The sequence below is a fragment of the Doryrhamphus excisus genome, linkage group LG23 (assembly GCF_037039965.1).
Source record: "Doryrhamphus excisus strain RoL-2023G ecotype Guam linkage group LG23, RoL_Dexc_Guam_v1.1, whole genome shotgun sequence".
Lineage (NCBI taxonomy): Eukaryota > Metazoa > Chordata > Actinopteri > Syngnathiformes > Syngnathidae > Doryrhamphus > Doryrhamphus excisus.
The window spans coordinates 3,404,118-3,420,386 of NC_136379.1; the positions used below are offsets into that span (position 1 = coordinate 3,404,118).

The 16,269-nt window shown below is 39.9% G+C and overlaps 1 protein-coding gene across 2 annotated transcripts; it reads right to left on the reverse strand.

The window, feature by feature from the left end:
• Positions 1–2,079: 2,079 nt before the first annotated feature.
• Positions 2,080–15,582, reverse strand: taf7 (TAF7 RNA polymerase II, TATA box binding protein (TBP)-associated factor). Of its 2 annotated transcripts, none has more exons than XM_058076440.2 (12): positions 15,402–15,582; positions 15,196–15,269; positions 15,027–15,105; positions 12,082–12,215; positions 11,888–12,008; positions 11,728–11,786; positions 11,371–11,443; positions 9,124–9,237; positions 8,713–8,898; positions 5,485–5,597; positions 2,393–2,452; positions 2,080–2,277 (listed from the first exon to the last, which is right to left on the reverse strand). In XM_058076440.2, the coding sequence occupies exons 1-12, from the start codon at positions 15,418–15,420 to the stop codon at positions 2,233–2,235; spliced, it is 1,077 nt and encodes a 358-aa protein (XP_057932423.2). In that variant the 5' UTR covers positions 15,421–15,582; the 3' UTR covers positions 2,080–2,232. The 2 variants fall into 2 exon arrangements, with proteins under 2 accessions (XP_057932423.2, XP_057932422.2); XM_058076439.2 differs by having other exon boundaries at positions 15,196–15,272; positions 15,402–15,581.
• Positions 15,583–16,269: the final 687 nt, after the last annotated feature.

Here is a 16,269-nt window from a genome sequence, read left to right on the forward strand (position 1 = left end):
TTGATCTTCAAACAGCTAAAATAATGCATAAGGCTAAAAATAAGCAATTAGCTAAAAATGTCATCCAATACTTCTCTACAAGAGAGGAGAAATATGATCTCAGGGAAGAAGTACATTTGAAACACTTCTATGCTAGGACTACGTTATGCTAGCCATAGCATTTCAGTATGTGGAATCAAACTATGGAATGGATTGAGTAAGGAAATCAAACAATGCAAAACGATGAGCCAATTCAAGAAACAATACAAGCAGTTGATGTTTGCTAAATACAAGGATGAAGAGTCTTGAACCAGTCATGATGTGCTATATATATCACTATATTGACACTTACTATGGTACCCATTATGGCATTGGATGCTCATATCCCCTCCTACTTCGGTACGGGACAAAAAATAAAAATGAAATAAAACCATTACCAAGTGTGTGCGCGTGCATGCATTAAAATTTCCCTACAATGTGTAACCTTCTGCATGCTACACCCCTTCACGCTCTTCCACTTCCTCCTTTCTGTCATTTGAGGATGTTTTATTTACATGATTGCTGCTGAGCTCTTATCAAATGCACTTCTGCCCTTGAGTGACCAGTACAGAGTAAGTACATTGGAAATCACAGAAGCTTAAATTCAAGTTTTTTTTTTATTATTTCTTTATCGTCTTTGCAACATATTTTTCATGTCACAAAGTGGCGATATGCAGACGGGCTGATTTTGACATCAGATCATGTTTTATACGCAACAGACACGAAGGAAGTATTCAACACTGTTTATCCAATGTTTTTGCAGTAGCTATTGAATATTTAAGTAATGGTGTATTCTACTGATTTGCACAATGCACAACGATGCACAACGATGAGCCAATTCAAGAAACAATACAAGCAGTTGATGTTTGCTAAATACAAGGATGAAGAGTCTTGAACCAGTCATGATGTGCTATACATATAACTATATTGACACTTACTATGGTACCCATTATGTCATTGGATGCTCATATCACCTCCTACTTCGGTACAGGACAAAAAAATATAAATAAAAATTTATAAAATACATAAAAAAAAAAGAAATATTACAAAGGCAGGAAGTGAACAAATGTAACAGTTACTGTTTGTAAAAGTACCAGATGGAGGGGTAGGATTTAATAAGCTTTGCTTCTTCCTACTTCTTTTGGACATGTGGAACTGTGAACTGTATGTGGTGCACTCAATTGTAATGATGCATGTTCAAATTAAATAAACCATTACCATTTATCCGTTTGCACCTTTAAAACACATGGACTTCAAAACTTGCAACAGCAGCATTTATTTCACTCCGTTTCCTCCATTCATTTCCTTTTGGGGTTTTTTTTTCTTCAATGTATTCTTTGTGCATTTGCATTGCATCCACAGAAGACAAGGAAATTCATCCAATAATCATCCCACATAACTGCAGAGCAGCAGCAACGTTGGAGCGACAGAGCGAAGTTTCACACATTTCTAGCATGGAGATAAATTCAGCACCAGGATGTCTTGCAATAAATAACGCTGGTGCGCCGAAGGATTCAGTTCTCAATCCATCGCGCCATCGTTCCCCATGAACAAACAGCAGTCAATATTCAAGCCGCATTTCTGGCATTAACATACTTCACTTCAACATACTTCAGCTTCATGCGCACATCCACAGGTGAGCTTGCCTGGCTGTAGTTCGCTTTGCCAAATCTGTTTAACAGCCAGCGCCTACCTCCGTACTTTTTGTCCGATGGTTGTTGGATATGAGTTTGGTTGGTCCATATTGCCTGGCCCTACGAAAATACAATATTGTAACTACATGTATAGGTCAGAAAAGTGGGAAAAGCATAATAGGTCCCCTTTAAGCTCATGTCAGTTATCTTGCAATGAAGTTGTAACTTTTGGAGAAGACTGAATTTAAACTAAAATTCTGTTTTTGAGAAATAAAGTTGCAATATTGCTAAAATAAAGTAGTGATTGAACTTTAAAAGGCCTTGAAGTTTTATCCACCTGAAAGGATAAAATATCAGATAGAAGAATATACTTCCCACCACAACAAGCATCATCCAACAACAAAGAAACCACACCAAACATTCTCTCTTGAAACAAAATATTTTAATGGCGCTCTTAAAAACGACATGCAAATTATAGTGTGCACTCTGAGGTCTGCATGAAAACATCTAACTTGTCTAAAGAGACTTTCACCTTTTCTTCCTCTTTCACAGGTGTGTGCTAAAGGGTGCCACCTCGTGGTCACTTCTCAATGAGGGAGTCCAGCTGCTCCTGCAGCGAGGCCAGCTGTTGAGGACAAAACACGCAGGTGTCATCGAAGTGATGTTAAACATGGTAGCCATCAACAATTTGCACCAACCACTTAATAGGTTAGCAACATGTGTGCGTCATGAATCCTTACCTGTTCCATCTCCCGCGTCTCCTGCTGGATGATCTCATTCAAACACGCTTCAAATCGATTCTAATAGAGAAGCAAAGGTTGGTTCAAATATATGGATGCATTTCGCCTGTTTTCGTTTTGATGGCTTTTAGTGTGTGTGTGTGCGTGTCCACTATCTTGGCTCTGACAGAAAGGCCACTTGGAATGCCAGTCAGAGACAGCTGACCTTTTTGAAGCAACTGTGACAATTACGATCAGGGAAGGGACATCCTGAATGGTGGGCTCAGGGAGTGCAAAATAGCACAGCCGTGTCTGCGCCGTGTCCCACAAGACACGACTTACTGCGCTCCACTGGAGCCTTAGAGGTCAAACAAAAACTATTACACTGAACCAATTCTTACTATAGTAAATGATGGAATTAGAAATTATCTATTCCAGAGTCAAACTGTGGCCATCATGACACCAAGCAATTTGTTTTGACATTCTTCATGCAAGTGTCAGCTAACTGCAACTTACCTTAAATGTACATTGCACTATTCTTCTTTCAACTTTTTGGGAATATTGCCCCTCATTCACTATAGTTTTGTGAAACGTGAACACATATTTCATTCCCTTTTCTCTGCATTCTAGCGGGGGAAAACAAGTTAATATGAGCTAGCTAACAATGGACGTCATGGCAAATACGTATTTTCACGCGAAAGCCTTGACAAAAAAAACCCCTCAAAAAACAATGTTCCATTTATAATTTTACATAACAGACTTCTATATTAACCAAGCTACAGCAATATTATTATTGTAGAAGCTAACACAAAAAAACTATATTTATGGACTAACCGGATGCCTCACTACCGTCACTCACAGATGGAAGAGTAGATACCTATCTCTCATTTTCCCAACAAAGACACTACAAGATGCTCGTTTGCTGTCAGCATTTTTTACCTGAGGACAGGAGCACACGTCTTGTGCTGGAACACACAGCCATCTCAAAGAGAGTGTTGTCGCTGTATCTAGGCTGCTATTAGTGACGGAAGTAGCGTAAGCTAAACACTCGATGTGAATTCAATGCGCCTCGGAAAGATGTTTTGGTAATGTTTTCAATCATCAAAATATTGCAATATACTGTATTACATCAACGTTACATCAAAGTTATCAAGGTGCTTGTTCTTGTATGATCACAGCATGTACAGTGCATCCGGAAAGTATTCACAGCGCTTCACTTTTTCTACATTTTGTCATGTTACAGCCTCATTCCAAACTGAATTAAATTAATCTCTTACCTCAAAATTCTACACAAAATACTCCATTATGACAATGTGAAAAAAGTTTTTTTTTACATGTTTTGGATTTATTAAAAATAGAAAACAAAAAAATCACATTTACACAAGTATTCACAGCCTTTGCTTAATACTTTGTTGATCCACCTTTGGCAGCAATTACAGCCTCAAGTCTTTTTGAATATGATCCCACAAGTTTAGCACACCTATCTTTAGGCAGTTTTGCCCATTCTTCTTTGCAATAAGTCTCAAGCTCCATCAGGTTGGATGGGACACGTGCCTGGTTTCCTCCAAACATGGCGCCTGGCATTCACACCAAAGAGTTCAATCTTTGTCTCATCAGACCAGAGAATTTTGTTTCTCATGGTCTGAGAGTCATTCAGGTGCTTTTTGGCAAATTCCAAACGGGCTGCCATGTTCCTTTTACTAAGGAGTGGCTTTCGTCTGGCCACTCTACCATACAGGCCTGATTGGTGGATTGCTGCAGAGATGGTTGTCCTTCTGGAAGGCTCTCCTCTCTCCACAGAGGAACGCTGGAGCTCTGACAGAGTGCCCATCGGGGCCTTGGTCACCTCCCTGACTAAGGCCCTTCTTCCCCGATCGCTCAGTTTAGAAGGCCGGCCAGCTCTAGGAAGAGTCCTGGTGGTTCCAAACGTCTTCCATTTACGAATAATGGAGGCCACTGTGCTCATTGGGACATTCAAAGCAGCAGAAATTTTTCTGTATCCTTCCCCAGATTTGTGCCTCAAGACAATCCTGTCTCGCAGGTCTACAGACAGTTCTTTTGACTTCATGCTTGGTGTTTGTGCTCTGACATGCACAGTCAACTGTGGGACCTTATATAGACAGTTATTATATTTCCAAATCATGTCCAATCAACTGAATTTACTGCAGGTGGACTCCAATTAAGCTGTAGAAAGATCTCAAGGATGATCAGTGGAAAAAAGATGCACCTGAGCTCAATTTTGAGCTTCATGGCAAAGGCTGTGAATACTTATGTAAATGTGATTTTTTTGTTTTCTATTTTTAATAAATTCAAAACATGTAAAAAAAAAAACCTTTTTTCACATTGTCATAATGGAGTATTTTGTGTAGAATTTTGAGGTAAGAGATTAATTTAATACAGTTTGGAATGAGGCTGTAACATGACAAAATGTAGAAAAAGTGAAGCGCTGTGAATACTTTCCGGATGCACTGTATATCAAACCATAAAACACTGTTGTTGTTTCGTGGGTCTGGCTGCATGAGGGTTTCGTAGTCGAAATAGGTATGTGAATTGCTTTGTTAGCTCGCTAATGTAATGTAATATAATATTTATATATATACATTTTTTTAGGGGACTCAGGAGACTCCTCAGTAAAGAAAAGGCACTGCTAAAAGAATGGATATGACCTGGATAAATAAGAATATTCACAGGCACAACCTTTTGTAATAGAAATGTCAAAACAGAAAAAAAGTGGCGCTATGGGGCTAATTTTGGCATACCGAATAAGAGACCACATTACTAATTCGCTTAAGAAGACAAAGACCTACAAAACAAATGACGGCGTACATTCGGTTATTCGTCTTATTGCGATTGTGAATGTGTGGTTGACTTTGCTATATTGTACTAAGCAGCCAGGGCAGTGATATACATCGTTACATTTTCTATGGTTAACATCACGATTTCTCTCTCTACCATTCCTGTGTAGTGCTATTAAAAGGGGCAACACAAACAAGCCAAAAAAATAGAAAAATACTTCCTCGGATGCTCACTGAGCCAAAGTCCAAACTCTTGTGTGACTTTTGCAGTGTTGAACTGCTCCTATTATGTACATCAGTATAGACATACGCACTCACTTTGAGGGCCTGGTTTTCCACTTTCATGATCAGCTCCTCCTGTTGTTTCTTTCGGGCACGTGTCTCCTGAAGCTTAGCCTTGACGCTGTTGATCTGCACCTGGAACTCCATCACTGCAAGGGACAGTGTATCTCATAAACTGATGCTTTGAAATGGTCAACACCATGGAGAGACACTATGGTCATTTTCACATCGTTTACAGAGAAGGGACGCCCACTCGGCTTTGCTCACTGAGCCACTGGGATGTCACAAATGGAGCTTTAATGCGGACAACAAATCCATTAAAAAAGGACATGTGAGCTCAAGAGCTGGCAGGTAACAGTGCTAAAAGGACAGACTCCACACACAGTGGTCATTAAATACACACATACATATTGGGGCCACAAAAAATTAAAAGAATATAGGTTGCAATCTTAAAAAAATAAATACTAATTTTAAAAAGTGGAAGTCAAAATTCACAATCACACATTACTTTTGTTATTTCCTTACTTTTTTTTGTGGTCGTTGTTTCATATTGTTTCTGACTTTATTTTTGTCGTCCTTAATACAAATTTTGTCTCATATTGTTTTAAATTACAATGGAATACATAAATTTGCCGTTTCACGTGTCCAAAAAGGAGTAGGAAGAAACAAAGCTTATGAAATACAACCCCCGATCCATCACATCGATTGCAATGCATTTATTCACTTCTTGTATTTCATGTGTGTGTTTTTTTTTTTTTTACTTAGAAAGGGATAAGGTAATGTTACAGTTAGAAAGTTTTCTTCCCCACAATCATAAAAAAATAGTCATATATATAATAGTGGCTGCACAATGTGCGAGTGGTTAGCGCGCGGGCTACATACCTAGGAGACCTGGATTCCGCCCTCGGGCATCTCTGTGTGGAGTTTCTCCGGCTACTGCGGTTTCCTCCCACATTCCAAAAACATGCGTACAGATTTATTGGTATGGAATTGTGAGTGTGGTGTGAAGGGTTGTTTGTCTATATATGCCCTGTGCCTCTCACCCAAAGACAGTTGGGATAGGCTCCAGCATGCCCGCAACCCTCGTGGAAAATGGATGGCTATATAATAGTCAATATAATAAGTAGAAATAGACATAACAGAACAGATTTGTATGTTCTCTGTACACAGCGTTATGGATGATTTTTTGGCAGTACATTTCGCGAGTGAAGATTGCTTTTATACATTTTGCCCCTTAGCTCCATTATCAAACCATCTTCCTAGTATAGCCATTTCATCCATGACTTTTTCAAAAAGTGCTTGCGTGCTTTCCCCAGAACAAAAGGCACTACAGGTACATCAGTAATTTATCATTTCAAACATGTGCACGATGCAAGTGCATCGGCTCATTCACTGGGTATGGATGCAATTGACAGTTTTGTGGGTATCGGTAAAATCCGATTCAAGTGCCGTCTTATTAAGGTTAAACTTTGCCCCATATGCTGTTCCCCAGGTGCAATGAATGCACCATCATTATTTGGCCATTCGTATTGAATATGGACAGAAGCCGTGAGGCACATACAACTACTAGTGAGACAGCATGGACGTTCACACGCAAGCAGCAGCGAGGACGTATCTATATTTAACCCCTCCCCCAACGTTTCAATGGTATGTTTGGAAACACTACAAACTCGCAAAGAACGGCAAAAAGCTCGACAAAACGTCCGTCATTTGCAAAGACTGCCGCGTTAAGAAGCCGTACAACGGCAGCACAAAAAACATGAAGACCCCTATGAAAAGGGTACACCACAACATGGACAAGTCTACCGCTGCCCCCCTGTCTAGTTCCTCGTTGGACACCGGGGAAAAACCAAGCAAATCAGGTCAGAAAAAGTGGATCTTCCCCTGATTTCAAAATTGGCCAGGAGCTATCCGTCCGTCCCTGCAACAAGTGTCCCCTCTGAACGAGTGTTCAGCACAGCAAGTGACATTAGAACAGCAGAGCAGTTGGCTTCTTCCTGAATTTTGAAACAATTTGTCTTGCACTTTCTGCTCCTCACTACTGTATTAGCCTACCTCCTAGTTCATTCATATTAGCAGTATTTTTTGCAGACAGGAATATATGAATTTACTGCCAAGTACCTGAATGGAATAAAGCCAAATCCTTCTTGTAGGACCATACTGAATTCAATGTTTTTCCTTTGCCTATTTGCATTATGTTGAATTGCATCATATCGCAAGACATTACAACATATTGTATCGCATTGATTTGAACTAAATGATTATCGCATCATGAAGAGGGTGAATCATATCACATCGTATCGCCAGAAAATTCTATGTATCGTTCAAGTATCGTATTGCTGGCAGTGCATCGAGATGTGTATCGAATCGTCCTCAGTGCTGAGATTCACACCCCTAGTTGGCATATGCTAATCATGCAACTTTTTATGGAAAACAGACTATACTTATCGGTAGCCGATCAACCGGAGCATCCTGATTCTGCTGGTAATTTTTCATCCATTGACATGTTTAAAACAACTGCAGTTTGAACATACAGCTGAAATACATTAGGACCAGTACAAGGGTCATCAACCTTCAGATTCTTTGTTGTGACTCCCATCGCAATGCTCAAGTATTTTTTTAACACCCAAAAGGGGAAAATATGCATCTTTGTGTTTTTTAAAAAAACAGACTTTCTGTGAGACCCTAAATGAATCCTAGCAGAGTTCTGACTACTGATTGGATGAGCTTGAAGAATGGAGGGGAAACGGGTGTCTGTCTCTGCTTCTCCGGCTTACATTTATGCTTTTATTTATGCTTTTATTTATATTCATTTGTTGTTTTTCAAGTTTTTTAAATTATGTTTTGCGGCTCCAGTCTATTTTCCTTCAGTGAGCGTGTGGGTAAAATGGCTCTTTTGATAGTAAATGTTGCCGACCCCTGGACTAGCACAACTGTTTCATCATTACTTATGCAGCCAGACCTGGACACGTGGCCAAAGTGGGCTTCTTTTGATGAGCTGACTGCTGTTGATGAGCTCCATGTGATGTAGAAGCTGGCGGCAAGCTGCCATACCCACACAGCTATGGGAGTTGTAACACTTGCCAGCGCTGCTTCTCTTCATAGCTGCTAATGCACTTCATTCAAGCAAATGTCGGCTTGCATATTACAGTCTAACATCTGACCTAGAAAACGCTTTGATTTAAAAGTCCAGACACCTGCCTCAGTTTTAGCGTGTGTGTATGTCAATTTCTGCTCTCTAACAAGAAGACCCCTCTCTCTTACCAATATGGTTGTTTCTGGACTCGTGCTGCTGCACAGGATCGGACTCATCCAGCTTGTCTTGGGCTAGATCATCTTCTGTGTCCATGATATTTAAGTCCTCGTCCTCGTGACGGTCCACTTCATCCTCCTCGTCCTCACTGGAGCTGCTGATGTCATTGAAGATCTCTCTTAGTTCGTCACGTTGGGCTGTAAAGAGTTATCATCTGTAACTGGGCTTGTATACCAAAACAGTCAAGTCAACTAGATTGTGATGGTTATTTACCTACATATTGAAATATTTAAATGCCTTTATAAGGTAAGTGTATAAAATCTGTCTGGACTGTCTCAACTACAACACAAGCCTAGTGTCTTAAACTAGCTATCCTGTTGCCATTAGTGTTAAGGGGCTTTTTACTGAGTTTACTGACTTACTGGAGGATCCATGTCCCATCTTGTGCCCTGAGGTGCCTGGTGAGGAGTCCAAGTTGCCCAGAGAGCCATGCTGGTCTGTATCCTTCAAATCATCCTCCGCTATGACTTCCCACCCTAAGCATTACGAGTCAAGGTCAAGATGCCCTCTTATGCATCCCCATTAGAAAAGTTAGCCACTTTCTTACCCAAAAATTAATATGCTTTACAATTTCAGAAAAGTGTATTTCATTATATTAAGGTTGGTAGGTTTTTAATACAAGACTCCACTGAATTTAAATTTTACATTGTTTTATACAGTCATATCGTGATGCATCCCTAAAATATCATTATATATGCTAAGGTCCATATCGCACAATCCTAGTCCTCATGAGGCTTCAAGTAATGAATAGAGGTGGTGGATGTTAGACACCCTCACTTGTCCACTACATCACCTTCCTCAGCAAAGCATTTGTCATCTTGGAAGTGTTGGAAAAACCATTTAGCCCAGTATCCCATGAAAGGGGATCAAAGCTGACTAAAGTACAGTGGTATGAAAAAGTTTGGGCATCCCAGATAATTTTCAAGATTTTACCTTTATAAGTCACTAGTTGTGGTGACCAGCAAATTCAATTAAATATATCCTATAGTAGACCAACAGATAGATGAGAAGTGAAATTAAGTTTTTCAAACAAAAGTAGGCAGGTGCATAAATTTGGGCACCCTTGTTGTTTTATTGATTTGAATACTTTTAGCATAACATTTTGGAACACAAAATTTGTTTGGTTTGACCCTCATGCACAAGTGAAGCCAATCATGAGAAAGGTATTTAGGTGGCCAATTGCAAGTTGTTCTCCTCTTTTTATTTTCTCTGAAGAGTGACAACATGGTAGCCTAAAAACAACAGATTACCTGAAAGCAATGATTGTTCAACATCATGACTTAGGGGAAGAATACAAAAAGCTAGTTTAGAGATTTCAGCTTTCAGTTTCCACTGTGAGTAACATAGTGAGGAAGACCACCGGCACAGTTTTGAGGTAAGACCCGGAGTGGCAGGCCAAGAAAAATCTCAGATAAGCAGAGGTGAGAAAAGTCCAAGTCAACCCACAGACCAACAAAGACCTATGACATGATCTTGCTGCAGATGGTGTCACTGTGCATTGTTAACAATTCAGCGCACTTTGCACAGGGGGATGATCTATGGTAGAGTAATGTGGAAGAAAACTTTTTCTGTGCACATGCCACAAACTGAGTCGTTTTAGGTATGCTAAAGCACATTTGGACAACCCAGCATCATTTTGTAATAAGGTGCTGTGGACGGATGAAGCTCAAATTGGGTTATTTGGACATATCAAGGGGAGGTAAGCATGGCGAATGAGGAACACAGCGGGTGAACAAACACTTGCTACACACAGTAACATTTCGTGGTGGTTGAAAGTGAATTTCTCCTGGATTCCTGTTAGTAGCAGATTTTTACCAAAAATGCTCAAGAATCAGTGACAAAGTTGAAGTTGCGCCAGGGCTGGATACTTTTAACAAGAAAATGACCCGAAACACTGCTCTAATTCTACGAACGCATTCATGCAGAGGAACAAGTACAACCTTGTTGAATGGCCATCTCAGTCCCCAGAACTAAATATTATTGAAAATTGGAAACCATCAAGCCTGACACAACTGTGTTGTCAGAAAGAATGGTCAAAAATACCTTCAATCAGAATCCAGACCCTCATTGGACGCTATAAGAAGCATTTATTTCTGCAAAAGGAGGAGCTACTAGACATTGAGGTCATTTTTCTGTTAGGGTGCCCAAATTTTGTTTAAATAATTTATATTTCCTGTAAATCCTATAAAATTAATTTCACTTCATCTGCTATATGCTATATTTATCTGAAATTGCTGGTCCCAACAACCAGTGATTTATAAAGAATATCTTGAAAATTATCTGGGGTGCCCAAACTTTTTCATACCACTGCAGTGCTAAAATAGAGTATTCTCCCTTGAGAAGATAAAATTGAGGGTTGTACTTCTGTGAGCTACTGTACAAATAAAGAGCAGTCCTTAGTGAACAGCTACTTCTACGGCCAAGACTTCCTCATCCTTGCCGCTGGAATCAAACCAGGTGAGTGGTGACCTGCTTGGACAACCTGTTTTGTTTGGTGTCACGTCACTCAATGATAAGATGCTGTGTGACATGGCACACAAGCAAGTTTTTTTTCTTGTCTGCTGTTTGTCACGGCACAGACACACGCTTGCAGATAAACAAAAGGATACGAACACTGACAGCTTCAGCATCTGTGCTTAGCAATCGTTTCACCTCTTTTTCCACATCAGGAGATTCAATGTACTGTAAGACAAAAGGAAGGGTGAGGATTTGGGTTACACGTGGGTTGGGGGGGGGGATTGGGCTTTTCCCCCTCCTTGCTTGGAGCGGCTAGCAATGAGCTGGCAAACACATCAGTCATAAAAAAACAGAAGGCAGCCAAATCGAGCCGAGTCAATACAGCACCTTCAGGAAGACATATTTAGAAGTTGAAGTGTAGTGCTCATGTAAATGTCTGCCTGTTTAAAAGCCAAACGAGATGGATTGATGCTAAAGTGACAGATGGGCAAATGGAAACAATTTCAAACCTTCTTTTTTGCAGTCTTGCGAAATCGCCTCTTGCGTGTGTTCTTGAGGGGACAGGTGACTGAAGAGAGAAATAACAATAGTGCAGCCAAAATGTGCAAATTAAACTCTGCATAGATTGGTGATTTAAAAGCTGCAGCATGTCCACATTTGTCTACTTACTGCCATGGTTCCAAATGAATTTCTTGTCCTTGTCTTTGTCCTTTTTCTTACTTTTGGGATCGGTGCCAGTGGGCTCCTCTAAAGGAGGGTATAGGTCTCCATCTACTGTACACACAAGCATCTAACCAGCAAGAGAGAGACGGGATTAAATAACATGTTAAAGTTGAAATTTCAAATCCCAAATGCTGCACCACCTGGCAGACGTCTGCTGTCTTATATAACGTCTTTTTGTCCACTGTTTTGAGAGATTCAATGATACAAGGCAGATCCACTAGTTTGCAAGCCAATGGGACACGGTCCACTCTCACGATGCCATGTCGACCATCAGCTGTGAATTCATGTAAAAAAAAAAAAAAAAGTGAAATATTACTTAAGAATGTGATGAAATGCAGGAAATGGGTATCCACACTGAAAATGATTTGCACTTGCCAAGATGTAAATTGATATTTCTAGACGTGTTACATCATTTGCCTGGTTTTAAGGCCTATTTACTTATTGACTTTATAGTATTGCCTTCATTTTAGAATGAGGGATTACTTTTTGTTTAATTTTGTTCAGAAATCCTCAAATCGAGCAAATAACTCTCAAAATAAGTTTGTTTGGTTTTCCCAACAAATAACACATTGTTTAAAGATGCTTCGTTTAAGAAGTGCTAAAGGACAATGTTTGAACATTCAACAGAATACTATGAATGACATTCTGTAAACCATTTTTTATGACCAATACCCACCAATGACTAAATCATAGATTTACCATCCTATCAAATGAGCACTTCTGCTTGGGCTTTTAATAGCATGAGTTAAGATATACAGTGCATCCGGAAAGTATTCACAGCGCTTCACTTTTTCTACATTTTGTCATGTTACAGCCTCATTCCAAACTGAATTAAAGTAATCTCTTACCTCAAAATTCTACACAAAATACTCCATTATGACAATGTGAAAAAAGGTTTTTTTGACATGTTTTGAATTTATTAAAAATAGAAAACAAAAAAATCACATTTACATAAGTATTCACAGCCTTTGCTTAATACTTTGTTGATCCACCTTTGGCAGCAATTACAGCCTCAAGTCTTTTTGAATATGATCCCACAAGTTTAGCACACCTATCTTTAGGCAGTTTTGCCCATTCTTCTTTGCAGTAAGTCTCAAGCTCCATCAGGTTGGATGGGAGACGTCTGTGCACAGCCATTTTCAGATCTCTCCAGAGATGTTCGATCGGATTCAAGTCTGGACTCTGGCTGGGCCACTCCAGGACATTCACGGGTGGTTCTGAAGCCAATCTTTAGAGATCTTGGCTGTGTGCTTCGGGTCGTTGTCCTGCTGAAAAATGAACCTTCACCCCAGCCTGAGGTCAAGAGCGCTCTGGAGCAGGTTTTCATTCAGGATATCTCTATATATTGCTGCATTCATTTTTCCTTCTATCCTGACTAGTCTGCCAGTTCCTGCTGCTGAAAAACATCCCCACAGCATGATGCTGCCACCACCATGCTTCACTGTAGGGATGGTATTGGCCTGGTGATGAGCAGTGCCTGGTTTCCTCCAAACATGGCGCCTGGCATTCACACCAAAGAGTTCAATCTTTGTCTCATCAGACCAGAGAATTTTGTTTCTCATGGTCTGAGAGTCATTCAGGTGCTTTTTGGCAAATTCCAGACGGGCTGCCATGTTCCTTTTACTAAGGAGTGGCTTTCGTCTGGCCACTCTACCATACAGGCCTGATTGGTGGATTGCTGCAGAGATGGTTGTCCTTCTGGAAGGCTCTCCTCTCTCCACAGAGGAACGCTGGATCTCTGACAGAGTGACCATCGGGGCCTTGGTCACCTCCCTGACTAAGGCCCTTCTTCCCCGATCGCTCAGTTTAGAAGGCCGGCCAGCTCTAGGAAGAGTCCTGGTGGTTCCAAACGTCTTCCATTTACGAATAATGGAGGCCACTGTGCTCATTGGGACCTTCAAAGCAGCAGAAATTTTTCTGTATCCTTCCCCAGATTTGTGCCTCAAGACAATCCTGTCTCGCAGGTCTACAGACAGTTCTTTTGACTTCATGCTTGGTGTTTGTGCTCTGACATGCACAGTCAACTGTGGGACCTTATATAGACAGTTATTATATTTCCAAATCATGTCCAATCAACTGAATTTACTGCAGGTGGACTCCAATTAAGCTGCAGAAAGATCTCAAGGATGATCAGTGGAAAAAAGATGCACCTGAGCTCAATTTTGAGCTTCATGGCAAAGGCTGTGAATACTTATGTAAATGTGATTTTTTTGTTTTCTATTATTAATAAATTCAAAACATGTCAAAAAAACCTTTTTTCACATTGTCATAATGGAGTATTTTGTGTAGAATTTTGAGGTAAGAGATTAATTTAATTCCGTTTGGAATGAGGCTGTAACATGACAAAATGTAGAAAAAGTGAAGCGCTGTGAATACTTTCCGGATGCACTGTACCTGGATATTCTTGGAACCACTAGACTTTTTTTGGCCTACCTGTAAGATGTCAGTTTCTTCATTTTTGAATATGTCATTAGTGGCTAGTAAAATGAACTAGCTGCAAGGGCAGATAATTTCACTAGTTTTCAGTATTTTTCTACTGTACTTCAACAATTAAATGCAGTCATTTATAGGATTATGGCTGTATCCCAATTCTACCTAGCTAGGTTTTAAGGGTTAAGGGAAAGGATAAGACGAAAGGGAAGGGCGACTGGGTAGAATTGGGATTTTCTTTTATATTTGGTCTTCAGAGGTGGGTGGGTGAAGTAGAATGTTTGCAGGGAAGATTACACTTCCCTGCAAACATTTTGATAACTGTAACTTATTTTGATTTTGCATTACAAATTGTGATATGCATTACGCCTGTGTAATTAAAGTTAGCACTAAATCATTTCTTTGTGAATATTAACTGTGGTTATTTTTACACTTATAAACAGTTATGAATGTTAAAATTACCTAGGTTACTTAGAACATGGCGTATACAATAAATCCAAGTGGTAGTGTAACCTGGAGCACATTATTCCTCCAGCTAAAAACATCAAAACATATCAAACATAAATTAAGGATACAATTAAGATACAATAAACATTCATGCTTGTTGGCTTGATCACCAGACAATTTACTATTCCAAACAAAAGAAGTGACCTACGGTGCAACTCAATGGTGAGTCTGTCCTTCATATTCATACTACTTGACTGTGCAATCCTCCTGACTGTGGAAGCATACTCCTGAAATGAAGAATAACGACAGTTAGTGCTGCTTTCATGAATTGATTCCAATGCATTGACATGAAGAAGCACACTGCATCTGATGCTCACCGTTGGCAGCCGCAGTACAAACTGATTCTCCAACTCATAAGGAGCATCCTCCTTACTCTTGGAGCCAGCTTTACCTGCTGCAAACCAAAAAGAATTGTAACTTTGTTATATTTTATTAACACCAAGATAAACAAGGCATTGTCGCATAATACCAAGCATTCGCAACAACCTAACGTTAGCATAACAAGCTAGCCAATAAACAGTACCTTTCTGTTTCGATGTCATGCCCGTTATTTGTAGTTTGATTAAACGGTTGAATTATTACGAGTTCAAATTATGTTATTAATTACCACTTGTCACAGTAAATGTGTATGTGTTTATTAAAACATTGACACAGGTTTATCACTGTCCCGGAACACAAAAGGTGCCGCGCATGCGCAAAGGCTACGTCATTTCCTTGTTGGCCATATTTTACGACAGCGCTTATGTGACGTCATGTACTTTTTCTTTCCCTCTACCACCAAAACTTGAAAAAAAATCATTTCAGACCATAAATAACACTTCGTTTTTGACACTTCGATTGAACATGGATGGCAGTGTTTGTACAGAGAATGTGCCCTTTTCATGTGTACAAGTTGTGTATGTTTTTGGACTGATGTCTACACATGATTAACCCCTTCAGACCCGCATTTTTTCTGCTGGGCAAAAAAACTTCTACTGATTTTACTCCACTCTCACATAAAAACTAAGTGTACAGTTGTTGTTGTTTTTTGTCATGTTTTTGTTTTTCTTTGTGCATACGATTGGAAACCGGGATAATATGGCCATAACATGTCATATAAACCCACTATTTTTATATATTTTCAACATGAACAGCATGAACATTAACTTTCTGGAGTAAAACCTGACAGATGTTTTACTCCAGAAAACCCAGGGCCTGGTTTTTATTTTTGGGATGAGACAGTGGTGTCTTAATGTGTGTCCTGTTGATCTCGTGTGGTTTTTGCTGACCTCTGCTGTTCTGCTTTGTTATAAACACCTCTGGTTCCTGGTCCTGGGCGAAGCCACGAGACACACCTCCATTCATTTTAGCTAATTACCTCAGCTTCCATGGATTGAATATACCCACAATTC